This window comes from Leptonotus elevatus, chromosome 18 (assembly GCF_054856555.1).
Source record: "Leptonotus elevatus isolate MCC_2025b chromosome 18, RoL_Lele_1.0, whole genome shotgun sequence".
In the NCBI taxonomy this organism is placed as follows: Eukaryota; Metazoa; Chordata; class Actinopteri; order Syngnathiformes; family Syngnathidae; genus Leptonotus; species Leptonotus elevatus.
Window position 1 is genome coordinate 14799885 of NC_141256.1, and position 27931 is coordinate 14827815.

The 27931-nt window shown below is 44.3% G+C and overlaps 2 protein-coding genes and 2 long non-coding RNA genes across 6 annotated transcripts in view; 3 read left to right on the top strand and 1 right to left on the bottom strand.

Annotated features, from left to right (window-relative positions):
- Nucleotides 1-3513, top strand: part of LOC147158798 (uncharacterized) — a 146007-nt gene extending 142494 nt beyond the window's left edge. For both annotated transcript variants that reach the window (XR_015090894.1, XR_015090893.1), the window contains one exon: nt 3037-3513. This is a non-coding gene — a long non-coding RNA (uncharacterized LOC147158798). The remainder of the gene's footprint in view (nt 1-3036) is intronic.
- A 1101-nt stretch (nt 3514-4614) lies between these two features.
- Nucleotides 4615-6421, top strand: LOC147158799 (uncharacterized). Its single transcript, XM_086061532.1, has 5 exons — nt 4615-4807; nt 4896-4951; nt 5395-5520; nt 5586-6298; nt 6378-6421. Exons 1-5 carry the CDS (start codon nt 4785-4787, stop codon nt 6387-6389), a joined length of 930 nt encoding a protein of 309 aa, XP_085917658.1. The 5' UTR covers nt 4615-4784; the 3' UTR covers nt 6390-6421.
- Nucleotides 6422-11180: 4759 nt separating this feature from the next.
- The window catches only part of LOC147158800 (uncharacterized), a 40039-nt gene continuing 23288 nt past the window's right edge, over nt 11181-27931 (top strand). The window contains exons 1-3 of the long non-coding RNA XR_015090830.1: nt 11181-11286; nt 24465-24553; nt 25439-25648. This is a non-coding gene — a long non-coding RNA (uncharacterized LOC147158800). The remainder of the gene's footprint in view (nt 11287-24464; nt 24554-25438; nt 25649-27931) is intronic.
- Nucleotides 16619-27931, bottom strand: part of bcl11bb (BCL11 transcription factor B b) — a 38174-nt gene continuing 26861 nt past the window's right edge. The window contains exons 3-4 of one of the 2 annotated variants that reach the window (XM_086061196.1): nt 20265-21780; nt 19951-20181 (exon numbers count right to left, since the gene is read on the bottom strand). In XM_086061196.1, the coding sequence (XP_085917322.1) occupies nt 20097-20181; nt 20265-21780 (1601 nt within the window). In that variant the 3' untranslated portion in view covers nt 19951-20096. Of the gene's footprint in view, nt 21781-27931 lie in introns of both variants that reach the window. The other variant, XM_086061195.1, reaches the window with a different exon arrangement.

Consider the following 27931-nt stretch of genomic DNA (forward strand, 5'->3'; position numbering starts at 1 on the left):
CAACCAGGGCCATGTTGATAAAAAAATATATTTTACTCGCATTTCTAAATAGATTTGTGAAGAATGATTACACTTAGCTATATTCTAATGCTAATTGCTGCCGAACGGAAACAGATAGAAATATACTTTTTTCCTGATGAAAGAAGAGACTCGAATCTTTCTTTTGGTAGGTTCCATGTTTTTATAGCAATAGAACACAATATTCTCAAAATCCAGTAAAACAGCCGGGAGCGAAAGGGGTTGCTTCAGTGAAAATGGCTACGAGTGAATGAGTTAACGGTCACACAAGTGTAAATTATATGACATTCAAATTCAGGAGTTTTATGTGTACGTTGCTACATATTTCAGTTGAATTTGGAACTATGCCCTCAACGGTGCGCTGTCTCTTTAAGGGAGCGCGCCGCCCACGTGCGCAGAAGTCGACTCCCAAAAGATGTCAGCCAAGTTGGGGAAAGGACACACTTTTGGCAGCCCTTGGTCGAAAAGTGTAAAAGCGACGACATAAACAGATTAGAGGAGCAAGTGACATTTCTGCATGGCGTGGAAGCAAGGAGGGGAAAAGGGGGCGTCGTGCTAAGCTACGCGCATTAAGACCCCCTCCTCCGTCCCTCATGTTTTATGTATCTTGCGATCACAAGTGATTGTAAGAGAAATTAATCAATAACAAAGCCGGCGGGATGTGAGGACGACACATGCCGCCACTCTTTGCCACCTCTGCTTCGTGCATCCATTTTGATTTGGGAATGTTGGGGGGGGGGGGGGTGAGGTGGATAGGAAGAAGGGGGGGGGGTGATGGTGTTGTTCGCCCACGTCTAGGTGAGGGATTTTTATTTTTTTTTTTTTCCACAAGCGGGAGGAGCTCCATATGGCGGGGATCAAAGGTGTCGCCGGGTGCACGGTTCTGCTTGGTCGCCAGCCACCGCCGTTAATTAGAAAACAAGATCAGAGGCAGTATTAAAATCCAATTAAGGCCGTATGAACAGATTGCCAAGTGATGTTCACTAATGCATTACTGAGCACCATGCAAATTTTAGTGGCAGCATTTGGCTTTATGTGATGTGTTTGTGTCATTAAGGCTGTGCGCGTGCCTGTGTGTTTGTGTGCGTGTGTGTGTTGCGTGACATTGCCTGATCTCTTGCTTGATACACACACACACACACACACACACACACACACACACACACACGCACACATATCTAATCTCATCCAAACAATCAGCCAAAAGCTCTGCAGGGTAACAACACACGCGCAGTCAGATGGGCTGATACGCCGTCTTACAATTAAAGAATAATTGGGAATGCTGAATTATTGATCCGTCATAATTGAGTTCTCTCTGCGTTTGATTTGTTTGGAGAATGCGGCGGCTGCACGGGAAAATCCGCTAGATTTGGATCAAGATCTGCTCCAATTTGCAACCCACTCAAATCCACGCCCCGCTTGACAAATAAAAAAAAACAGAAGCGGACCGAAATCTCATCCACTTTACTGTTCATCTTGTTGATGTGTTTGATACGTACAATGGCACGATAGCAAAATCGTACCGCATTACATTTTGGGGGGGAAACGTGTCGTATCGGCTCGTGTCCTATCGTCACGTGTCGCAGCGGAGTGTGGCCGATCGCACCCAAATTGTATGAAATCGCGTTCTCATCGGAGAGAATCGTATCATAATACGTTGTATTTTATTGTCTCTTATCGGAATGAATCGTATCCTATCGCGAATCATATTGTGTCGCGTTGTATTATCTTGTCACACTAGCTTAATGCTAACACATAATGGGAAACACCATTGATGGGCTAACAGAAATTAGCATCGAATTTACAGTAATTGCAAGCAGAGCAGCTCCACGATACAAATTTGCTCGCTCTCTCTCTCTCTCTCTCTCTCTCTCTCTCTCTCTCTCTCTCTCTCTCTCTCTCTCTCTCTCTCCTGTTATTTGAGCTGTCTCTTCTTCGTTGGTTTTGATTACACTGAATGTTTTCTAGTAAACCTAAGCGATGTCCGATTGTGGCAGAACGTGATGCAACACTGAAAGCACACAACTCGAACTTGTGACTCGCCTGTATACTGAAAAAATAATAATAAAGAGGATGAGTCAACCCCCCCAAAAAATTAAAAAAAAAAACTATGCTGCCCTACTATTCTAAATATGGTATTCTGTTTAATGTTACATTTGTTAATCTAATTATATTTCATATTTATCCATCTCAGGGGGCGGCCATTTTGCCACTTGCTGTCGACTGAAGATGACATCAGTGTCGCTCGGGTCTCGGGTAACAACCAATCACAGCGCAGCTTCAGAAAACAGGTGAGCTGTGATTGGTCGTTGTCTGAGGAGCTACGATGTCATCTTCAGTCGACAGCAAGTGGCAAAATGGCCGCCCCCTTGAGCTGGATAAAAACGGCTGTATTTTTGCTTTATAACTCATATTCCACAAATCCAATATTAATCCGAATGTCATGTTAGTGAGGTCACATAAAGCATATGATTGTCAAGAAATAAATCAATAAAGAGGAATGATATTTCGCTGTAATTGTATCATGACGCATGCTATTTTTTAGTACATTGTATCTTCATGTATTTGGTTGCCGGTGCGTCGCGATACGTCGCACGCCAGCGCCAGTGACGGACACGCGCGCCCCTCACGTCAGCATCCCATAAAAAGTGCGTATTGATGGTCCGCCGCGGTGCGCCGCAGACAGATATTGAGCTCGCGAGCAAGCGAGGGCACGCGCGGCTCGGAGTGACAAGTGGATGCAGCTGGCGGCCCGTGGCCCCGAGCAGCCACATTAGGGCTGACGAGGGCTGCTAATGTGCGTCTGAATGGCGCCCCTTTTGAGACGCAAAATAGAATTCTGATTAGAAAGGCAGGAAATACACATGTGGAGTGCCGGAAATTGTTACAATGTCGAGCCGCGGCACATTTGGCAGCGTCTCAAGCTGCGTGGGGAGCAATGAGATCTTAATGAAGGCATGTGCCGCCGACGCCGCGCACACATTTGCATGTCTTTTATGGCTCTTCGCTCGCTTTCAGCCGCAAGAAGAAGAAGAAGAAGAAGAAGAAGACGGCGACGCCGAGTCCTCGCATTGCGCTCCCCACTTCCACAGGAAGCTTCCGCTCGCAGCTTTTCATCACACGCTCGCAGGCCACAACATTAGGTACACCTGCACAATTAAAAGACATGGAATCCCAGTACAGGTGCTGCGGCGAGCAGTTGACGACATTATTCTACATCGACTCCGGCGAACAAAGAACGAAAAAGAATCTTACTGGAAAGCTCGTTATTTGTCACAGATCATTGAGTGGATTGTTTTATTCCGATTTCTTTCAATTCGGCAGCCTAATGGCAAAATTGGCTTTTACTGACTGTTAACAAAAACAAAACATGTGCTTGCTAAAATATTTTTTTCCTTCATACAACTATGCTATTAGACTAGCAAAGTGGACAATCTGATATTTATTGTTTGCATTTTTTCAATGGAATGTATTTTTTTTTCATATTTTTTTTTAGTAGGAATATTTATAAAAAATTATTGTTTTGGTCTGTAATTATTTTACTTCATGAAACTGATTTATGTACATTGTTATATTTAAATGTTTTGATTACATACTGTGTAAGAATGAATACTTTAGCCATTTTTTTTGCAGTAAAAAGTTAATTTGTGTATAATTAATGTGATATTTTCATTACTTTTCATGTACAATTATTACCTTGACAAACGCATTTTGCAACTTGCTGTCGGCTCAAAATGACATCACGTTTTCAGGGCTCAGGTAACGACCAATCACGACTCAGCTTGTGGATGTCACATGACCAAACCCGGAAAACAGGTGAGCTGTGATTGGTCGTTACCTGAGCCCTGAGAACATATGATGTCATTTCCAGTCGACAAGTGGCAAAATGTGTTTTTAAAGGTATTAATTGGATGTGAAAAATCATGAAAATATCAAATTAATTATACACAAAAAATTTACTCTTTATTACTGATAAGGGCTTCAGTGAAGTATCCCTTTAATTACCTTTTATTTACAAAATAAGTTTAGCTCAGAATGTAATTTTACCAATTTATACGACATTCTAAATTCAATACTTAAAAATATGCAGTATTGTAAAAAAATATGAAAAGTTATTCATTTCATATTTTTTTACAATACTGCGCTTGATATCGTGATATTAATTACATACAAATGAATTATTTAGTATCAAAAGTATTTAGCTATTCCGCCTCACGGTTCAGGGTTCGTTGGTTCAAACATACAGTATACATGTACACATAAAGTTAGAATAGGCTGCCTCATATTTGTATAATTATTTTTTTTTTGCAATTTCCATTATAGCTATTTGGGGGGGGGGGGCATGTACAAGAAATGTGATACATCACAGTGAACACAAACTTTTAGCATATTGCTCAAGTACACCACAGCTGTGTCCAGAGCTGGTCTTGGACCAGAGTCCCCACTTGGGGGGGGGTGTAGATTTTATCCACACATCAGGTATAGCAGCATGTGGATTACCAACCACGAATGATTATGACAAAAATGTAGTCAGGAGGTTCCACACACAATAACATGCTTGGAATTTAGCATGAGCAAAAAAAAAAAATTCATGTGCAGGTGTAGCTCATTGACGAGTGACGAGTGTAACCTCGTCAGGACTGAACGCGGGGCAGCTGTGCCCCCCTCGAGCCGCCTCCTCCCGATTGGTCAGAACTTGCCACTGGCACCATTTAAAAAGCATCCCTGCACTTGACAGAGTCACGACTTGCTCCTGTGCTGTCATCATGGCCGGCTGCGTGGCTTATGGGTAAGTGACCGTGGTGGTCGTCTTTGATTATTTTTGTGTGGAATTGAGGAGAAGTGGTTCTGATTATGGATGGATGGTTTTGTTGCAGGGCTTTGCTCCTTGTTGTGATGGCAGGCGCCGCTCTCTGCTACCCGTTTAGGCAAGGTAAGCTGAATATCTTCGACTCGAGTTTTATCACTTGAAATGGAGCCTATAGGTCAGAGGTCGGCACTCCCGGTCCTCGAGGGCCGGAGTCCTGCAGGTTTTGGTGGTTCCTCGCTTCCTACACAAGCTGATTCCAATCAAGTCGTTATGCAGAGCTTGCTGATGATAGATTAGCTGTTTTGGAGAAGGGCAACATGCAAAACCTGCAGGACTCCGGCCCTCGATACCCACCTCTACTACAGATGTTGGCAGCAACTGGTCTATGGTCTGACTTGATTTAAACTCTTAACTTCAATATGGTACTTGAGCAATATTATTGGCTGTAATTCTGGCCAAAGCACCAAAAAAAAACCGCTAATGACTTTAAAGCAAGACAAAGAATTTTGCTAGCACCACATCCTGTTTGGGATGAAGTATTTATTTATTTATTTTTATTTTCTCAGGTGTTCAACCCAGATCGGGCCCGAGCAGTCACTTCAGACCCCGAACTCTGTTGAACCAAGCGCCAAGCCCTCCTCCAGCTGTGAACGAGGACCCGAGTCACTCTGACTTTGCTGCTTGGGCTTATGGTTTGTATCTTTCTCCCTTTTTTTTTTCCGACTACGGCTTTCCTAATGGCGTCTTCTGCTCCCAGGTAATCAACAACCAGCTGCAAGTGGTGCTAGAAATGTTCCCAACGCGGTGTTCTTGGATGAAAAACCTGACCAGTCGGGTGACGTTGCGGCCGCCGAGTCGGATTTCTCTGGTTCCCTTACGCCTGGCGTGTCTAGTTTTGTCCCGATCCCCCCTCCCCCTCCCCCGCCCCCACAACACGAGTTCCAACCTGGCGAGTTGTTCCGCCTGGAGAAAACCTTTGAGCATGGAGACTACGAATCGGAGCGTGAAACCCAAGGTTTCCCGCAACGCCCCCGCCCCCCGCCGGGACCACTGCCAATTGCTTTGGATGTCTCAAACCCTGCGAATGCCGCGCCCTTCTTTCCGCCGCCCATCGGCAGACCTCATCTGCCGTATCCGTTCGATTACTACTTCCTGACCGGCCGATATCCTCCGGGCACAGCGACTCACTTCAGCAGCAGCTTTGAGCGCGGCCGCAACTACAACCAGGACCTTCACTACGAAAAGTATGAGGAAGATGAGCCCGTCTGGCCCTGGGCGCACTCCGGACCGCCCCAGAACCCCGAAGCGGCCGGTAGCTATGCGAGGGCCTCGAACCGAGATTCAGCCGCCGCCTCGGGCTACTACAGTCCTTACGACCAGCCGGGGGAAGTCAAACTACCGCCTCGCTACTACAGCACTTACAACCACGCTGGTCAAGTCAAACACCCTCGTCCCCATTACCACAACCGGGTGAGTATTAATTAGCGCAACACTTGCTTCAGTTTTGTCCCGTATTATAAACGTGACCAACTTCTGTTTTTTGTTGCAGGTTGTACACTAGGTGCCTTGGAAAGAACTTGTGAAACTGAATAAATGGAGAAATCTCACATTGTTCTGGACAGTTTTGTTTCAAACTGCTTTAGTTGTCCCTGTACTCTACTATAATAATAATAATAACAGTAATGGCACCCATTAGGGTCGTCTAATAGACTAGTGGGGCACCGTGTGACTTGCCCCTAATAAGATGGTAATGATTAGCGTTTCAAGCCTTGAATGTGAGACTCCAAACTTGGCTTGCCTAACAAGAGAGAAACTTAAATTTGAGACGCTAATCCTGGTCTTGGAATGCAGCAATCCTTGAAACCCTAACCTGATTTATTTTTTTACATTTTGGATCTTACTCACCGAGGTTGTGTATTTGATGCCGTGTCGTCAGGTGACTGAAGCGCTTTGAATGCCTTCACAGGTGTGATATGAAAGTCCCAAGACTATTTGAAAATGACTTTATCCCGAACCTGTTGCCTCAAATGTGAAGCCCTGACTTGAAATGATCTAAATTGAAGTTGTGTTATTGGAACACTAATTTCTAAATGCCAACTTTATATGTTAAAAACCTGTCTTCAAAACAAATTAAAAAAATCCTAGTCAGGCTTGAGACTTTAAACCCAAACTCTAACCCCATGTTGGACTTGAGCTGTAAAACGCCATTCTTGGGTTGGAACTTTTAAAAATTCTTAACTAACTTGACCAACCCTAATTCATGCTTGAACCCCTTAACCAGGCTCCAAACTTAAAATTCAACCACTGTTCTTGGGTGGAATCATATTGAAAACACAAATCTGGATTTAAACATTAACCTATAAACGCACCATGAATATCAAATTCTGTGTTTGTTTGTTTTTAATGCTTGAACACTAAGCATTAATTTAAAATCCAAAATATCAGCCTCATGCAGACCCTTGCTTGAAACTGATATCTGAAACCCTAACACAAGCTATTAAGCTGTACCTGAGAACCAAACTCTAAATTAGAAACTCAAACCCGTGTTGTCCTAATGTATTGACTGTTGAGTAGAAATCTCTCAATCCAAAGCAGCTCCTCATGGTGCATCTTGGGATGCCTGATCTAAAAAGCCATACATTGTGCGGCACATCTGGCTACCCTGGCGGCGACTCTTGACGGATGTGTGACATTTCAGCACGCCGCCAAAATAAAAGCCCGTCCATAAACGGCATCTCGTGGGGTGGGGGCGGCGCGGGTGATCTATGGTCTGCGTGGCGGTCTCCGGCGAGCGGCCCAATCTGTTACTGTGACACGGACGCCGTTAATGGACAGTGGGCATCCTAATTTATGTAACAAATCACCTTTGAAAGCCCGGCCATTGATCTTTAATTAGAGGCAGCTGTTAATCAGCGTTATGACTCCTCGGTGGCGTCGTCATGCTTCCTGCTGCAGTCTGTTCCTGTGCCAGAACAGCAGCATCAGCATCATCCTCTCTTTGTGTACCGCACAATTGAGGTGTGAGTTTCACAAACAAGGATAAAGGCCCATCTAATAAGAAACTAATGATCGTATCTTTAGGTGTGCAGTAAAAGCCTCCTATCTCGTTGTTTGTTTGCAGATTCCGGGCTAATGTTTTTTTATGGGTTTTTACACAAGACAGTCAAGTTGAGATTTCTGCGCCTTTTTGATTTTATGCCAGTTTTAAACCCGAGCCGGGCAGCTGACGTTAGCCCGCCAGTTGAGCAGAATTGATCTCTTTCAGGAGGGATTAGAGAGCATCGTGTGCTAAAGTGACTTTTGTTGTTAAAAAAAAAAAAAGCTCCATAACATTGTCTTAATTGACTGTATTTTTTTCATAAAAATTCCAGGAATTTGCTTCCTCCCCATTACCTGTACAGACAATAGCAAACGCAATAATTGCTTAACTTCAACGAGTCATGTTTTCCGTTGTGAATGTAGCTTTTATATAGCGACTGTGTTACTTTATCAATGACATCATGTACCTTGTTGCTTTAAAGCTTTGGACCAAGAGAACGATAAGATGTGTTCTAAAGAAAGATCACCTTTTGCTGTTGGCAATATCTTTTTTTTTTTTTTGCCTGTTTTCACATATATCTACAAAATACTAAGACCTATTTACATAAATCACACTTTGTTCCATTTACCGAGAATAATTTGTGTTTCGTACTTTTTGGAGTTAAAAAATATAATAGACTCAACTTAAGAACTTTAGAGCGCAAAGGTGGTTAAGAAAAAATGGCTAGTCATTCTGTCAGCTAATTAGTTAGCAAATTATTGTTAGAAAACGGGGAAAAAGAGCTAAGCAGTTAGATGATTTGATATCTAGATAGTTAATTACTTAATAGCTAGTTGGTTGGTTGGCAAGTTAGCTAGCAAATAACTTGGCCAGTTAGTCATCAATCAGCCTTTTGTTTGGTTGTCTACCTACTTTATGAACAAGTGAACTAATTGGATAGTTAGTGAGCTAGCTGGTTGATTAATTAGCTCATTCACTAGCTATCTAGCTAGTCATTCGGTTGATTTGGGTGTTACTTTTGTGTATTCGCTGGCTATTGTTTACTTAATTAGCGATTCGGTTAGTTGGTTTGTTGCCTGACTATTTAACGAGTGTTAAGCGTTTTCTGAGTTTTTGAGTCTTTTTGCCAGTTTAGCTTGAAAATAATGACCCCGATAGTGAACAGATTGTCATACTAATACCTCTCTGTCGGCGTCCTTATAATCTTTGTAAAGGAACGACTTGGCATCTGGCGTCACTTGATGTGAAAGGTGGAATGTGGCGAGACTCGGCCATGTGGCAAACAAACACACATTTATGCGCGCATTCCCGGCGTGTGACTGTACGAAGCAAAAGCATCATAAAAATCGGATAAAAGGCAAATGATTTCCTTCATAAAAGGCGTAGACGCGGAGTGTTTTGTGACTGCCTCTTAAGTTAATTAATTTCCCACGGGGATTGGCCGTCATCGTCATTCCGAAGTCGCTTTTCATTTTGATGGTCATCTCCTGTCAAAATCAACTCTTTCATCTGCACAACTTCAAATGCTGTACGTGAACAGGAAGGCCTTTCTTCCAAGTATTTTCACTTATTTGTGTGGCGTAAAAGGAAAATGTCATTAAGGAAACAGGAGTAGCTACTGTCATAAGTCACTTGTGTTTGTTAATTAGTTGGCTAGTTAGCTAAACAGTTTGCTCATTTGCTAGGTACCTAGCTGGTTGGCTGATTGGCTAGCTAAAATAAAGAATTTATTTAAAGTAAAATCTGGAAGTCTTCCAGAAGATGTGACAGGCATCAACAATTGAAATGAATGATTATTTTTATGTTTTATGGAATTATTATTTTTTATTTTATGCATGAATTGTGTTCTAGAAATTAATTTGCCCTTGCCCTGTAGTTGACTAACAACCAGTTATTTAGTGTTCCGGTTGATTGGATGGCTAGCTAGTTAGTTAGTTAACTAGAAAACTATTTGGCTTGTTAGCCCACTAGGTTTTTAGCTAGTTAGTTATTGTTGTGGTTGGTTGATGGATAGCTAGCTAGTTAACTAGAAAACTATTTGGCTTGTTAGCCCACTAAGTTTTTAGCTAGTTAGTTATTGTTGTGGTTGGTTGATGGATAGCTAGCTAGTTAACTAGAGAACTTCTTAGATTGTTAGCTTGCAAATGAATTAGCTAGCTGGTTAGGACATTGATCCTGGCATTTGGTTGGTGTGATACCTGTCTGGCTACTTTTTTCCTTTTCCTAACTTGAATACTTTGTAACGGCGGGAAATTCACACGTTTCAGCAAAGACGCGCCGACATCACATTCCATTCGGCCGCCGCAGCTCTCAGGATTCGTGTACGGGCCGGTGAGGAAATCCACCGCAAACGGCTTTGCGTCGCCTTGTGATTAACACACAATAAAAGAATGTGTCAGGGGGAGGGGGGCTTAAAAGAGCACTCGGAAAAAGCTGCCCAGCGAAAGATGGCTACGCAACGCGCACTATAATTAAGTCTGGATGAAAGCTCATCGCTCTCAGCTTCACACACACTTTGTTTTTACGACATAATGACAGTCAGGCCAAAATCAAATAGAGGAGCTTTAATATGGCAGCGCCACGCCTGGCCAACAGGGGCAATGCTGACCCCCCTCGGGCGGCGTCTACCTGGGACGGGGCCCACCTGGGAGGTCCAGGTGAAAATAGGCTCGAATGCTTTAAGATGTTGTGGAAACAGTGAAGGGCGTTGGTCGTGTTTCTATGGCGAATATTTCTAGACGTTCTCGCGCAGCCGCAACTCGTAGGTCCTTTTAAGTCGCCAATCCGACCATTATCTCATCTTAAGTGTGTACAGTGAACACCCGTTTACATTCCAGACCCAACCATGAAAAGAAGACTGACTGACTGAAGACGCATAAAACAGAAGACTATTAAAAATGGTACATTATTTCGTCCGACAAACTTTTATTAGCTTAATGCTAACATGTAATACGAAAGGCTAAAGATGGGCTAACAGAATTTAGTATAGATGTTGCAGTAATTATACACATTTGAATAATAGCCTCTTTACCACACACGGAGCAACAACACACACAAACAGAGCAATTGGGGACCTTCTCTGACTCTTCTTCTCACTGTTAATTTCTGTATCTCTTAGTGTTTAAAGTTTGCGGGAGCGGTAAAACTATTTTAAAATGTTTCTAACGTTTCCCTAATCACTGAGTTCATTGTACCTTGTCCCATATTCTTAAAACTCTTGGTGTTCGTAACCGTGCTGTGTCTACTTCCCCACTAGGGGGTAGTAGGCTCTCTTTGTCATCTTAGAAACCAACAAGAAGAACATAACCAAGTGCTGGCCAAGCAGGTTTGAAACTCCCAAGTTGTGCCGATGACTGATCATTCCAAGAATTACATGGATTCCTCGACTCAAGAATTCCTGTGAAAATGAGTTACAAAGGTAGGAACGTTTTGTTCATTTGCTGATTTGTAGACAACCAGAACATCGTTCGGCGTTTTGTTGTGACTGCTAGCCACTAGCTACAAAGCTGTTTATCATATTGTCTTTTGGGAAGTTTTGCTGATTTACCGTTTGACCGTTTTGTTAGTTAGTTTGCTATTTAGTTAGGTAGCTGCTTGGTTAGCTAACTCGTGTATTAATTAGCTAGCTGGTTGTTAGCTTGGTCATTTATTAATTAGCTAGCTGGGTGGTTAACTATTTACTCTCTTTTTGGTTGGTTTGTTGGTTCGTTTTTTTGTTTTAGCAAACAGTTTAGTAAAGTTGTTGGTTGGCTGGCTGGCCAGTTGTTATGTCGGTTAGCTAGCTAGCTAGCTGGTTGGTTAGTTAGCCTGCTAGTTTGTCAATCTCTTTGTTTGGCTTGTGAGTTTGTTTTTATTTGCTAGCAGGATTTTGCTTTGCTTTTTTTTTTTTTTCCTTGGCAGAGGTCTTCCATCCAGTGTTGCACATTTTTCTCAAATTTCAATAATTTCCCAATTTATAATGACATTATAATTATAATCGCAAGAATTAAGTGGAAGACATTATATTAGAAATCATTGAGGTTTTATAGCTAATCACTCTACACACAAATTCCCTCAACCCACTAAACCTTCAGTCCCCACCCAATCAGCCCCGTCCCCCCGGCCCTACAAAACCCGAACCAATTAATTGCTCGTTATTAAATAAAGGCATTAGGCACTTATATTATTTATTTCTGCCTAATCTGTAAGAGAGTCAGTGTCATCCTGTCCTGGTTGTCCAGAACCGTAGAGATTGGTAGTCCATTGACGCCCTTCTAGCTGCAAACTAAATCGCAACACTTTTTTGGGGGGGGGTATTTTCTTTGGTACATTTGGCCCGTACCCAGCTCGACGGAAGGCTCCTTTTCTATATATACACTACCGTTCAAAAGTTTTGGGGTCACTTAGAAATATCCATTTTAAAAGAAAAGCACAGTTTTTTTTTTGTTTTTTTTTGTTTTTTACCACATGCGGTTCGGGTTCCGGTTATCTTCATTTAAAAAGTGGTCAGAGGACGAAAAAACACTGAAAATGTGACTACGAGTTTGAACCCGCACTGTGAAAGCCTTGGGCAGATTAGATTGACATGGCAACATATACCATAAAGCCTGAAATCTGATTGAACAAAAAAAAAAAAGTAGTATTCAGTATTGGAAGGAAGGAATGCAGCCAAGCTATGAAAGCAACATAATTGATTGTTAGGATATCAAAACAATTCAATGGAACAATTATTTCAAATTTAGGTCAGCGATTTTGGTCATTTGATAACCGGCCACTGGGGTTTGCGTGCCTTGCTCAAGGGCACCACCGCCACGGTTGTGACCCAGTATCTCCGCGGTGTCCTCCAATGAATGAGGCTTTTTGTTGGTGCGGTCGTGGTTTCTTCCGGAACGATCCCGAACCACAACTGTCAAGTGACCAGCGCCCCCCTGAAAGGACTCGCTAGCCCCTCCCACCGTGTTTTCCACACCGCTTCCCAAGTGCCGGCATCTGGGCTGGATTTCCTCTCCCGCAGTGTTGGTTGGGCGGGCAACGGCCGCTCCACTGGGAAGCCCGGTCAGGGACGGCAGATTAGTACGTGGACATGTGCCGAGGGCCCGGCGGGGCCCGCCGCCTGTGATCCGCCGGTGAAGTCGGATCTCTGCGGGTTCCGTGCGGCCCGGGCGGCGAACCGCAGTCCCTGCTGACACCCTGTTCCAGCGAGGGTGATGGTTTTACTCCACATCGTGATTTCCCCCTCTGACTTTTGACGAAGACGGCCACGGTCCGACGCGTATAAAAAGCCGGTTGAATATTTATTTCTTGGCCTTGATCTCCAGCCTAAGGTCCATATACTAGTACAATATTTGTCCTCTATAGTAAGATGCACTTGTAGAAGGTCTTACTATGCTGTTAAAAAAAAAAAAAAAAAAAAAAAAAAAAGTTGGGCGGACTCAAAATTCCATGGTAACAACCCGTTGGGCAATTCAACCAAATATTTAAAGTATGAAAGTTGTGAAAATTAGATTTCCCATACTAGTGTGTACTAGTATACTTTTTGTACTCACTTGTAACACAATTCAAGCTGTATCTCAAATTTATACAGATTTGAAAGCTTACATACTAGTATCCTCGCTGTCTTCATTAGTAAGACAATTCATTGCACTAGTAGAACTGTTTCATACTAGTAATGTTTTCCTCACTCACATTCTTTATGCTAGTAGAGCAATTTTGGCATACTAGCTATATGTTCCAAGTGAGGAAAAACTGTGCACTAGTTGACATCAGGGTACAATAAACTACTACATTGTCCTCTTAGTGAAGACTAACTAGTACCTTGACCTAAAACTGTTCAGAAAAACAATTGAATATGTATTTGATATCCTTTTATCCAATTTAGAGTACTAGTAGAATGACTTTGTCTTACTAATAAAAATTAATTATCCAACAACCGGCACTTTTGGCCCCCTAGTATACAATTAAACCTTACTAGTACCACTACTAAGCCCAAGTCGTGGGCATGTGTCATGCACTAGTAGCCTTCTTATCAACTTAGCTTTAGCATGCTAATAGAACAACAACTTCTCGTGGGCATTTTGTTGCTACTAGTTTAGTCCGGAGGCTGCTATTGCATGACACATGCCTACTAGTGTTACTAGTGCAGTACTGTCGTTAGCTAGTAAGGATTAATTGTGCATTAGTAGGCCAAAGGTGGCGCTAGTAGTGGCAAAAAGACTCAATCGCTCTACGAGAGCACTGGATTGTCTTACTAGTGAGGAGAAAAAACGTACTAGTATGCTGACCTGGATCAGGATCTGAAGGATCTTGACTCCAGCAGCTTCGGTCGCCCCCAGTGACGACGACGCGGCACCTCTCCGCCACCCACAGGCGCCCCAGGCCGGGCGGCTCACGGCCGGAACTTTTGTGTGGCCTCTGATTATATAGCGGCGGGGACGCTTAAAAAAACCGGACGGTTTCGTACGGGAATAATTCTGCCAAATGGAATTGCATGATTGCACGTTTGAGGTCGGCGACGTGATTTACGGCTCGGTGGAAACGCGACGGGTCGAATACAACTTTGTTCTCGGGCATGTCAAGATGGCGCCCGGAATGTCGGAGGAGATCGTTTGTCACGGCGAGCTTTTAAAAGTTTTATGGTGACCTTTTTTTTTTTCTTTTTTTTTCTCAAACATGTGCGGCGAGTCATGCGAGTCCAATTGTTGTGTCAGTAGTGGTGCCACGGCAAGGATGAGACTTGTGTGGGAACATGACATCCTCTCAGCGTGCACATTTCTGCTGACCAGAAGACCCCAAAAGCCTCAACATGGCACCCAGATGTCAGCACACGCTCGGGAATGTCTCAAAGCTGCCCCCCCCCACCCCCCCAAACCAAAAAAACAAAAAAAAACATTGGCAATTTGTAGCTGCATTAGGATTTATTTTTAGAAAATATCTCACCCTGGCAATTACTTCAGCGTGCTGAATTATGTATGATGCCGCCGCGCTTCATGCTAGCATGTGCCCTGACGATCCCCTTGTTTTTCATTTATTTATTTATTTATTTATTTTCTGGTGGGGAGGGCTCATCCTTCGACACTCTATTGTCGCTCGGAGGTCGGGCTTGACTGATGTTGGCCCGAAATCAAGAAATACCTGCAGGCTCCCGTTGCTCGCACTCCTCGGCAGCCAGGCGAAAGCTCGCGGCCCACCAGCCAAAAGACTGTGACTCATATTGGTAGTTATCTCGTTTAGATACCATCGTCGGGGAGGGAGGGCCGTCGAACCCCCCCCCCCCCCCCTACACAAAAAGGGAGAATGTTTGGCAAAACAACCACCAGCATGAAGATTTTGTCAAAAGATTTTGTTCTGTCCAAACCTCCTTTAAAAATGTGCATATTATATTTTTTTCAAAACATAATTTTAAAAACAAAAAAATAATAATAAAAAAAGACCCCACCCTATCTAGCCTCTTTGCTCACCATGCATACCACCACCCTCACTCTTCATCCCACTAGTTTCATTAATCTCTTCATTGCCAAAGTCTGCACTACTTTTGATGGGTCTTCTTTTAATTTTTTTGCCCCAAACAAACAAATCTAATAAAACTCACCTCATTCCTATAATCAGTATAATCGTTTTAAAAAGTCAGTGACGGATAGTGTACATAATCGGTGCACCTGTTTTTAGGCTTTTTTTTGCCTCATTGTTTGTGATGCAATATTTGTTGAAAGGAAATGTAAAATATAAAGATAAAATTTAAAAAACATGTTATTTGTGGGGAGTCACAAAATGTGCATAGGAAAAATATTATACATTTTAAAATAATTTTTCAGTTTTATAAAAATTATATTTTTGAATTTACAACAGAGTACTTTAAAAAAAAAAACATGAGACTGTAGTTTGAAATATTTTATGCAAATTAAGTAAGATTTATTTTTCTGATCATCACAAGATATTCAGGGATTTTTTTTTCATATTATATATTATTAATTTATATAATATTTATAAGGTTGAAATCTATTAAGGTCTAGTTAGTTGTAAAAATCTGTTGTAAAAATGTGACACTAGTTCATGAAAATAATTGTTGTAAACGAGCCAATGTGCATCACCGACTTTGGAATTGAGTCATTAGATTCATCAGGAAATGAATATATTAGATTATTTTATTATCGTGTGTGTGTGTGTGTGTGCGCGCGCGTGCGTGTGTGTGTGTGTGTGTGTGTGGTGATCACTCCGGTGTGACTGGTGTCATAAAAAACGGAATGCATCCACATCCTCCTCCTTTGCCTACGTGCGTTGCCATGAGAACGGCGTGCCGATGACTCCATCTCGGCGGCAGAACAACAACAACAAAAAGAAAAGCAATAAGATGGCGAGCGCGTTCAATCGTAGAGCAATTGCAACATTTATTGAAGTGTTGGCTTTCTTGTATTGATTCTTCAACACATTACAAAAATACATATATGCTCAAAACAGCAGGTGTTCTGAGATGACTTTTTTTTTTGTTTGTTTTTTTTTCTTTTCACAACAATGCACTCCCCCATTCCCTCCCCCACCCTCACCCGCCCTCGCTTCCCGTCCCCATCGGAAATAAAAAGCAACAAGGAAAAAGTCTTTTTTTTTGTACAAAGAGCCAAAGTGAAAGTTGTGAAAAGTGAAATTGGGGTCTCTTGTTTTTTTTATGTTTGCTTTTTTTTTTTTTCAAATTGTGAGTGTCATCACAAGACCTTCAAGCAACCATGAGAACACACACACACACACACACACACACACACACACGCATACAAAACCTAAAACAAAACAAAGGAAAAAAAAGTCTCAGTAGGTGGAAAAGTGTCCCTGCAATTCCTCTTTTTTTTTTCTTTTTTTTTTAAACAAAACATGGCACCTCACTCTGGCATGATTGTAACTTTAAAATCCCTCCACCGGCAAACAATACTTATTTGCATGAAGAACATGTCACGGATGGCATACTTTTGTAAACGTGTGAATTCCTGATCAAAAATTCTGGGATTATTTTTTTTTCCTTCCCCCTTATTGGAACACAAATAACGACGAGGCTGTTTATTTATTTATTTATTTTTTATTTCAAGTGAAATACGGCTCGGGCTGCTTTTTATGTGGCTTTCGCTGTCTTCCCTCCCTCCCCGAAAAGAAGATGCGGCCCCGTCCAAAAAAAAAAACACATTTCATATGCTTCCAATTTGATTTGAACGACTCTTGTGAGCCTGGTCAAGGTCCCGACGCCAATGCCGCTCACACATCTTCATCCCCCCTGCCTTTCATTTTGACATCGAGTGAGGGGGGGTCGGGGGGGGGGGGGAGCCTCCTTCAAGGTCACGCAGCCAGATGTGCTCAACATTATCATAAGTCGTATCCAATCTTTTATTATTTTGTGGTTATTTTCTTCCCTCCCTGTTCGTTTTCATGCGGAATGGCTTTTGTTAACCCTCCTGTTGCATGACTTTGTCAGCAACAGCGGGGGGAAAAAATGTGACTGGGTCAGTTTGACTCAAGGGCGTGTGCAAGTTGCGTGAAATAAATAATGTTCTTGTATGTGCTGATGACACTAATTAAGACGAGCAGAAGAATTTTCTTTTTTTATTTTCTTTTTTTTAAATAGGTCAGTTTGACTTGGTGTGGGTAAGAATTTTTTTTTTACTAGTAAATGCCAAAAAGTGTTGAAATGACGACTGTAAAATCCTGTGAACAAAAATGCACCTCCCAAAATCACTCAAAATAAATTTTTTCTCCGTACTTGTGTATAATTTTCTGGAATCCTTTTATTATCAAAGGAAATAATATAAACGAATCACGATTCAAAACCTTGTAATAAAGTGTAAATGCAGTAATAGAACTATGTTCTTTTGCCGTAACTATGATCAAGGTCTTTAAAGAACACTCTTTTATTTCTTTACTTTTAAATCTCTTTAACTCTGTTTGTACCTGCTTTTAAATGTCAGTTTGTGCAGCATATTGAATTACGTTGTGTATGATTTTATTTTAAAACCGGTAGGTACTGGTAAACATCGAAATAATGTGAACATTTTTTCTTATTTATTGATTTATTTATTAAGCCCCCTGTATAATACCCTTCTCGATTTGTATCTTTTATTTTCTTCTTCTGTAGTATTTTTCATGGGATTTTACAGTAATTCATCATTAACAATTTAATTGCATTTGTGTGAAATGACTGTTTATAATTTAAGCGAATCAATTTGACTTCGTAAGTATTGAAACTGTGTCAAAAATTATTAGCAATTTCATTGCAATAGTGTAAAATTTACTTTTTGCCACTAAACAGAAGACACCGAAAAACGACATTCCACTTTTTTAAAACGAGTCAATTTGACCTGCAACGTAACAGGATGGTTAAGGAGGGAGGGAATAGGTGGGAGGGGCCTGAGGCAATAACGCACATTTATGCATCTACTGACACACACTCAAACTCTCACACACACGCGGGATGACGACGCAAGGAACTGGTCTTCTTGATTGTTTTTAGGCCGCCTCTTTCGGTAAAACAGTCGGGGCGCATATTTTTTATTTTTTTTAAAAAGCTAACAAAAAAAGTAATATATTTACATAAACGAGACTGTTCCCCTCTCACGTGAATCACAAGTAGTCTTAACTTAACGAGCAGACATATTAAATATGGTGGTTCAAGCCTACATGGGCGAATGCATTAAGTGCATTTTGTAATTTTTTTTACGTCCTGGTCGACAGCAAACACAGCAACTGTATTTGCTTATTTTTAAGCGCACGTTGTCCCTCTAAAAATTCATTATTTTTTTTTAAAAATTATCGGCAGGCTGACATTGAGCAGTGCTGGGGAGGAGGGGGCGAGATTGTAGTCCGCTGCTGCACTTAGCATATAGAAAACATCATTTACTCATTCACATGATAATAAGCTTCCTTGGAGGACAAAACTGGATTATTAACATTGTTACTAAGGGCAACTTCTTTCCAATTATTTTTTTTTTAGAAAAAAAAACATAAAAAAATTTGAGCACATTTAAAAAAAAAAAAAAAAAAACACGCACACAAAGATGTATCTGCACATGCCAAATGTTACAAAAAAAAAATCCAATAAATACAGAAATTATTGCACAGTAGAAAGGCTCCATGGAATTCCTAAAATCCTCAGAGGTCTCCGGACAGGGTTAAAAGTTTTCTCAGGCGACAAAGGGAAAATGAAAAAAAGAAGAAAAAAAACACCAATCAGTCTTGTTTTTGTTTTGTTTTGTTTTTACGTAAAGAGAGATTATCCAGCCATGCCCCTTGTTCAAAGTAGTCGTAGGAAAGACGTCTGTGGAGATTCTCAGTCATCCGGGTCAAGGGCAAATCCGCAAACGTTGTATTGAGTCAACTAGATTGCTCTTAGTTGTCCAGAATATATCAATTTTTAATCCCAAAAGATTCTTAAATTCAAAAAAAATGTAGGTGTGGAGTCTCTCCACTGGGTCAATTTGACCCGGGGGTGTGTGTAAATACAAAAAGTGTGAGTAACCAAAAAGTATGAAATGAACCGTTCTATGTGATGACAACTTTCAAGCCAAAAGACAAATCCAAGAGCGTCAGAAACAAAAACAAGTCTTCGCTTCTGCAGCCATGTTAACTTGACCTTATTAGGCACAGATGCCGTTTTATACTGAAAGACGACAACCTACTATTTAAAATGGGTCGCTTTGACCCGCAAATTAGCAGAAGGAGACTCCACACCTCCTATCGAATTGAAGAAGCCTTATGGACTAAATGTGAAACATCTTCAACAACCACTAAGAGTCCAGTTGCCTCCATTCAACTTGTACGGACCGTAGAGGGGAGACGAGTGCGCGTACATGTTTGTTCACGCGCGAGTGTGCGTGTGCGCGTGTGTGTGTGTGTGTGTGTGACGCTTAGCTTCGCTCGGCTTGCTCCAGTTTGACCTCACTGGCCATCAAATGTTCGCCGTGCCACTTCTTCATGTGTTTCTCCAGCGTGCTGTAGACGCTGAAGGGCATGTGGCAGATGTCGCAGCGGTAAACCTCCTTGCCGAACTGGCCGTGCGTCTTCATGTGACGCGTCAGCTTGGAGCTTTGGGCGCAGGCGTAACTGCACAGGTCGCACTTGTAGGGCCTCTCGCCCGTGTGGCTGCGCCGGTGCACCGTCAGGTTGCTGCAGTTTTTGAACACCTTACCGCAGTACTCGCAAGTGTCGTTGCGGCGGTCCTTGGAGCTGGGCGGTCTGCCGGGCCCCGGCCCGCGCAGGAGGTGCGGCGTGCTGCTGCCGCTACGGCCCGAGGCGCTGCCACCCTCCATCAGTTCCCCCGGCGGCGTGGAGAAACGCAGGCTGCCCGTCTCGGAGGAGGAGTGCTCTGAGGATGTGGCGAAGGGAGACTGGCGTGAGTCTGTGAAGCCCAAAAAGGGCTCCCGAATGAAGTGGCGCGAGGCGGCGTACCCGGCCAGGAGCTGGGAGTAGACGTTTTCCGGCGAGATGAGCGGAAGAGTGGGCGGGAGTTCCAACTGCTCCCGCTCGATCTTGATCCTCTTGTTGTTGTTGGACGGGCTGGTGATGGGCGTGGGTCGGCGCTGGAAGAGCCCCGGGAAGGACTCCACTTCGGATACGCTGATCCTGCCGTTCATCACGGGCCTGGGATTGGGCCCGTCCGGTTCCCTGCTTTGCTCCCTGTCGTTCTGCCGCTCCCGGTCCGGGTTGCCGCCGATGGCGCCGTCCCCGTTGGGCTGCCTCTCGAGGCTCCTCTTGTTGGGGTTCAGTCTGAGATGATTGTCAAGATGGTTATACGGGTGCATGATGCTCACCCCTCCGCTCTCACCTACTCGCTCCCCGCCCAGGTGCTTCTCCTTGGGAGACTGCCTGGGCCCATTTTCCCGGTTGGGGTTGAACTCTTGGGAGTCCTCGCTTAGGTTGGAATCTGGTCGGCATCCGTTCCTTAGCTCTTCCTCCTCCTCTTCTTCCTCCTCTTCCTCCTCCTCCTCTTCTTCCTCCTCCTCATTGTCCATCCCCACGACTCTTCCGTCGGACTCCCGGAGCTTGTCTTCGCCCTCCCCAACGTCTCCTCGGTTTTCCGCCTCAGGGGAACCGCCCATGGAGCCGGACTTGTTGTGCATGTGTGTCTTCATGTGCCTCTTGAGCTTGCTGGCTTGAGAGCAGGCGTGGTCGCACAGGTGGCACTTGTACGGCCTCTCGCCGGTGTGGCTGCGGCGATGCACGATCAGGTTGCTCTGGAATTTGAAGAACTTGCCACAGAACTCACAGGATTTGGATTTCGCTGCCGACTGGTTCTGACCCTGGTTGTCGGGGGAACTGGAGGAACCGTGTCCGCCCTGGGGAGTGGGCGGCTGTGGGGCATAGGTGAGAAAGGCCGGTGGCTTGGAGCCCGGCTGGAAGAGCGTGGGACTTAGCAGGCGGTGCATGGGTGGCACGCGGTTGGGCGACAAGGGCGGCGTGGGCCCTCCGTTGTTGTTGGTGTTGCCCGCCAGTTCCCTCAGACGCCGAGAGAAGTCCATGGACGGTGGCTCCATGGGGGTCAGACGCATCACCCTCTCAAAGGCACTGGGGTGCTGGGAGAGCAGCCCCATCTCTTCCGGACCCAGCCTCTCCATTGGGGGCCTGGGAGGCGGCGGCGGGCTCACAAAGGGCGGTGTGGCCGGCAGCCGGGTCTCCATGAAGCCCGGCGGCGGGGGATGTTCCCTGAGCAAGGGTGCGGCCATGCGCAGGAGGTGGAATGGGTTGTTGGTGTCGCCCAAGAAGGTGGGCAGCGGCGAGCGGGGCAGGGCGTCGGCACCCGGCGGGGGCGGCAAGGCCATGCGGGGGGTGAGCGAGCAGTTGGCCAGGTGGTTGTCCAGGTAGATGCGGATTCCATGAGTGTGCTGGGCGTGCTGGAGGAGGAACCAGGCGCTGGTGAAGGTCTGCTTGCAGCTGGTGCAGATGTAGCTGGATGGCTCGTCTTTGTCTGCGGGGGCGACACAGAAGAGATTTCGAGTTAATATTTGGGTTTCAAACTAGACAATATGGACTCAAGTATTAGGACACCAACAAAGACAAATAGACTGTTCTGTCTCCTTTTCACTCTTCGGGTGAGGTCGGAGAATTCTGTTCCAACCTCTTATTGATAATTAATTAAGAAAAAGACTTTTGTCCGGATAGTGAATGCCCGTTTGTCCGTCTGTGTGTGATGTGCGTTTGTGTGTGCATGCGAGCGTGCATCGGGGGCGGGGCTAATGCAGATGGCAGGTAGCGCCCTAAGGCCACGACACATTATGCAAATTTTTATGTCAGCCTCGGCTTTAATATACAGATCCATCTCGTCTGTTCTGTCATTTCCATATGGAGGCGACGGGGTGGGGGCGGGGGTGGGGGCAGGCATGCAAAAAAGTAAGAGGGGGGGGGGGTAAATACAGGATGTTTAATATGAAAAGATGGAGGGGTGATATCGGACAAAAAGCGAGATGCACAAAAGAAAGCAGCGGAATTATTGTGTGACACGCTTTTGTGTGGTTAGTGTGCCCACCACACACACACGGACACACACACACACACATTCAGGCACACGCCAAGTGCGCACGGCGGCGACCCTCATTGACAAATTGCTCGTCGGAGTGACTTAATAAGGCCAAATGAATCGATCAGTCACTGCGCCCGAGCCCTTTGTTCGGATTTATCTAATTCAACGCAGACCCTCTGCTTCCCTCCGACGGCATCTGCATCTGCTTAGGCAGCATAAGCGGCTACTGCGGCCCTCGTTGCGCACCTCGCAGGCATTTGGGGGGGGGGGGGGGGGGGGGATATTTTTGGGTGGGAGGGGGGGGTCGCTACCAGGAAGCCCTTCAGCAGGGGTAGAATATCTTTCAAGGACCACCTTTTGTAATTGCCACGTTTATTTTAAACTGGACCTGCATACCCATGTATCGTTCGTACATTCTGATGTAAGAACTTCAAAAGGCGGAACAATACTTGGTTGACTTCGTCCCTCCATTTATGCATTGCTGAAGATGGAAAATGGCAGCTTTTACAGGAAGTGGCAGCTTTTTTTTTTTTTCAAGCTAAGGTTCTCGGTAATACCTCTGAAAGCAGAAAATTGCCAGGTCAATTTCCTTCATCCATTTACGTGTTGTTATTTATGATATAGAACGGTGACATCGAGAAGAAAGTGGGAAAATTGTCGCTTGTGTTTTTTTTATACTACCACCAATTCTTCCAGATTTGGAATTGGCTGTTGCTGGGTATTGTACTGGGACTCTTGACTTTTTACTCTAGTACTTTTGATATATAAAATTCAATCTAACTCGATGACAAAAAAAAATTTGAGCAAAGACAATTCTTTAAAAAAAAAATCTAAATAAGGCCGGTATCGATAACCTGGTACTCTTTATCCCTTTTTTGTACAAATTCGACCCAGTTCTATCAAAACGTGGCTTCTTTTCTCTCATTTCTTTTGAAATTTTTTGTTAGAATTGTTCATCCGTGTATCTTGTCTGCTGTCTTTGTATTTGTTTGTTTTGCACAATAAAAAGGGAAAATGTTCAAGTAACGTATCTTAAAGCTTTTCGTGGAGCCTCAAGGGCCAGTTTGAGAACCGTTGCTCTTATCTGACGGCTGATCTCAGATCGGAAGCTGGTTTCGCGCTCTGATTGGTTGAGCTCTTTCTGCCGGGTGGGCTCGGGTGAGGAGCGCTGGGGGGGGGTTACGGTCAGCAAAGGCTAATGAGGAGCTCATTTACTGATTCTGTCACTTTTTCGCTGCTATTAGCGAAGATCTGTTGCACTGTTTTGGCTGGGAGGGATGCGACCTGACTCCTGCTACTAATGTGTGTGTGTGTGTGTTTGTGTGTGTGTGTGTGTTTGTGTGTGTGTGTGTGCGAGTGGCGGGCTGCCTGCCTGTGTTTAGTTTGGCTTGGCTTCACACGGCCGCTTGGCAGCAGCGAGCTGGACAGCTTAGCAGCTTGGACGGGGAGACGAGAGCGCAAGATGGAAGGAGGCGGCGGCGGTGGGCGGTGGGTGGGGGCGGGGGCGTCTGAGGAGGGGGGTGAGCTTTGAGGACTACACTTAGTTGGGCACACGCAGACATACAACACTCACACCAACACGCGCGGTGTATTTACAAGCCCCTGAGGACTTGGCAGCTGTATAATCTGATCACCAAACAAGGATCAATACGCAAAATCGTTTATTTTGAATATTCCATCCATCAGCGCGCGCGTACGAGCCAGCGCAATAAATAAGTCGTTCTTCCCGCCGCCACATCTCTCCCTCGCCAACCCCCCCCCCCTCCCCGGCCGCCACAACTGCAACGCATTTGCATCTTGTCATAACTTTGCCCGCCGCGCCATATGCCGTTAAGGGAGGCGTGTCGGCTAATAGAGTGACAGCTGATGGCTGCTGCCTAATGACCACCAAAGACACATTTCATCAACTTCCCCAACAAGACAGAAAAGGGGGGGGGGGGGCAGGGGAGGGGATGAAGGGAGAAAGTATCAATAGATAGTCAAGCTTCACCGTTGATGTTAAAACGTCATTTGCAAAGTTTCTGCATCACTTCCTGTGCAGACAGGAACTAGGAAGCCATACATAACTGAAAGCAAGATATGTATTTTTAAAATACAAATAACAGTTTTTATACATGTTTTCCCCTGTGCAGATTGCATCACATCCTGTGCAGACAGGAAGTAGGAAGTGTGTCCAATTGCAGCCATCTTGTCTTCACTTAATTACCCAGCGGAATACGTCGTAAGTCTACTTTTATTGCAAATGATTGTCTTGTTTCGTAACCTTAATTACATTCTATGTTAAAATGGACTAAAAGCAAAACGAGAAAAAAAAAAGAAAATAACATTTCTTACACACACACACACACACACTTGGCTCAAAGGCATCCTCATTCTCGCCAATTAGTGAATGAAGCGAGTCCGTGCCGCGTTTCACTTTGCGGCAATTAGAGGCCAAGCCTACTGGTGACCACGATGGTCAAGTACCAGTTAGTGGACTTAATCACATACGCACCATCAACTATCACTTACCTACAAGATGACAAAGAAATTGAGCTTATTGTGACATTGTCATCTAGCAGCTCACTGGAATTTGAGCATGATATTAACTAATTAATTTAATGACATTAGCGTTATTCTTGTTGTTATTATTATTATTATTATTATTAAAGGACAACACAAATTAATCTTACCAAGTTTATGCTAATGCACAACATCGTATACTAATTTGAGGGGGGGGGGGGGGGTGGATTTGAGAGCATCTGCTATCAACAATGCCAACATACATTTTATAATAATTTGACGAAATATTTGTATATATTTAATTAATTTAAAAAATGAAGAAAAACGACACTTTTGATGCACAACACTAAACACTACATTAAGCTGCACTTATAAATAAATGTGACACTTTTTCATATATCTTGAAAAATTCCACTTTTTAAAAAAAATTTAAAGATATATTTACCTTTCTATTTTTCTTTTCGCTCAACCTTTTGAACAGGCCTGTAATTTAATTGTATGATTAGATTACAGCGAGCCAATTATTATTATTATTATTATTGCAGCGGTTTCGCAAATGGATCTTAATCTTTACTTTGGACACCTCTGGGCATGATCCTTTCAGGTAGACGACTGTTCCGAGCATCGCGTCCAGGTGCGCGCGTCATGCAGACGACAAACGTTTTCCCATGGAAGAAGGAAAAAAAAAACACAATGGCGAGGTTGTGGCCTGTGAGGGCCACGCTGGGCTGCATGCATCAAAACAAAAGCCAATGGCCAGGAGCCCTGCAGGAAGTTGTTAAAACCCTGGCACATGCACACCAGCGCAGTTAAGGTGGGCTGCTAATAACATTCTCTCTTTCTCCTCCTTTTCTTTTCTTACTCAAACCGCCGCGCCAATTAAAGATCTGAGCTTTACATCGCGTTTTATTCCTTCCAGATTGCGTTTTATAGCCATTATTTTTGCCTCAAAGTACAAACAAAATGCCAGCCGATGGGCTATTGACTGCTCGCATATGGCCGCCGTGGAGAAATTGGTGCGAGGAGCTCGTCGAGGAGGAGGCGCTGATAGTTGGGAGTCGGGGGTGGGGGTGGGGGGGGGTGCGGGATCTAGACAAGCGGGCATATGGTGCAGACATGTGGATTTGTCTTTAATTTAGGAATTCACATATGCCGTCGTTCCCGCCATCCTCGCCTGTGTCGCAATCTTGCGCTAATCCGCACTGAAAAGCTACCAAATGGAAGCACTCGTACTCAGAGTTCATGTTGATTGCACACTTACACCGCAGAAACTTTACGAGGAACTTTTGGAGGACTGTTGTGTTTTCAAGGTGCATAGCTGCGACGCAAAAACTTCGCTGCCTGAATGGGCAGTCATACCACATCTAAACCGAAAGGGAGTAACATTTGTAGTCAATATTGCAACGGCTTAAGTTCCTACTTTTAAAAAAAAAAATTACTTCCAGACGAGTTTGTTGCCTAGACGGGCTGTGGAAGAAAATCAAAGCAGGATTTGAGGAATATTTTGAGCCGAGAAATTATGTATTTAGTTAATTTTGCAACAGCCTTTGGAGCTACTATAACAGCAGAACAGCCTGACTAGTTTGCTGCCGAAACGAGTAGTTACAGAAAATCCAAATAGGATGTAAACGGCAACAGAGCAACATTTGGAACTATCATAAAGGTCTATGTTCCTAAAATTAAAAAACAAAACAAAAACAAAACTGCCAGATAAGTTTGCTGCCTAAACAGGTTGTCGAAGAAAATCAAAACAGGTCATGGGCAACATTTTAAGCCAATTAGTCATCTAGTAGTCGGTTAATACTGCAACAGCATATGTAGCTGTTATATAAATAGCCCGAATAATTTTCTGCCTAAATGGGCTGTCATAAAGTAAACCAATCAAGATTAAACAAAAGGTGCGCTACGTTTTGAGGTTAGAGTCATCGTTTTTACTCAAAATTGCGAATAGCCTACATTTCTAACTATATAAACAGCCCGACTAGTTTGCTGCCTAAATGGGCTGTCGTCGAAACTCTAAATGTGTGTATGTGTGTGTGGCATTCCCGGGGGGGGGTTGCAGGTTGGCTGCGCTGCTCCGACATTCCATCAATGGCGACGCGGCACAACACATTTACACTCCGAACAAAGCCGCCTGCAGGCGAGGCCGCTGGGACGCCAACCTGTCCCCGCCGGCCCCGCCCCATCTCCAGCCTCCATACGCACACATACACACTCACACGTGTACACGCTAGGGAGGACGCAATGTGCACCTGTCAGGGGCTAGCTGAAACCTCTCCTGCTGGCAAAGCAGCTCCTCATTAGCATGGCTGTGATCTAGGGGTCCCCGGGGGTCCCAACCTCCACACCGCGCCCCCGTGCCCACCTCTACACCTCTGCTCCTCCTCCCTCCTCAGGCTCCCACTCCGCTCTGATGGCTTGTTTGTCATGAAGGCGGCTAATCAAGGGGGCCACGGGGGCCGGGGGATCAACCGGGGACGGCGAGCTGGGGAGAGGAGACGCTGCCGCCTCGCCGTCTTGGTGCAAGTCGGCTGGCTGGCTGTCACGCGCACGGCATTGTGGGTGGGTGTGGGGGGTGCGGAACCAGGGAGCGGGAGGGAGGGTGGTACGAGGACGGGACGAGACTACGGAGGGTGGCAGTAGCAGGCAGGGGGTGAGGCACTCACACGGTGGAGCTGGCTCCATGTTAAATGGAACCAGCTTCAGCTTACTAACCATATACATCTGTGTGTGTGCGTGTAGCCAATATGAGCACAAAAACTCAATTTAAAATGTCCTATATCAACATGATTGTGTTCACAGCACATTTAATTCAGGCCCGACTAATTTGCTACCGAGTCGGGTAGTCGTCATAGAAAGTCAAAAACAGGAACTATTCCACAAGTGTGTACAGCTACGACTCAGACTTATGGAAAGCCAATGGAGTGAGCTTCCCCAGGCTGTTAGACGGGTCTGGTTAGCGTGACAATTTTCCTGTCTGTTACTTGTTGAATGATTGTGTCATCAATTGCTGTGGGTAATAAGTGAGGTGATGGTGAGGAATTGCGGGCAAGCAACAGTGGGCCCGACTTGTTGACTGCCTAAATGGGATTGCCAT

Excerpts from the sequence above, each read along its gene's own strand:
- LOC147158799 (XM_086061532.1), top strand. The coding sequence starts at position 4,785 with ATGGCCGGCTGCGTGGCTTATGG. Across the intron at positions 4,808-4,895 it reads GCCGGCTGCGTGGCTTATGG|GGCTTTGCTCCTTGTTGTGA; the intron begins GTAAGTGACCGT and ends GTTTTGTTGCAG. Across the intron at positions 5,521-5,585 it reads CTTTGCTGCTTGGGCTTATG|GTAATCAACAACCAGCTGCA; the intron begins GTTTGTATCTTT and ends TTCTGCTCCCAG.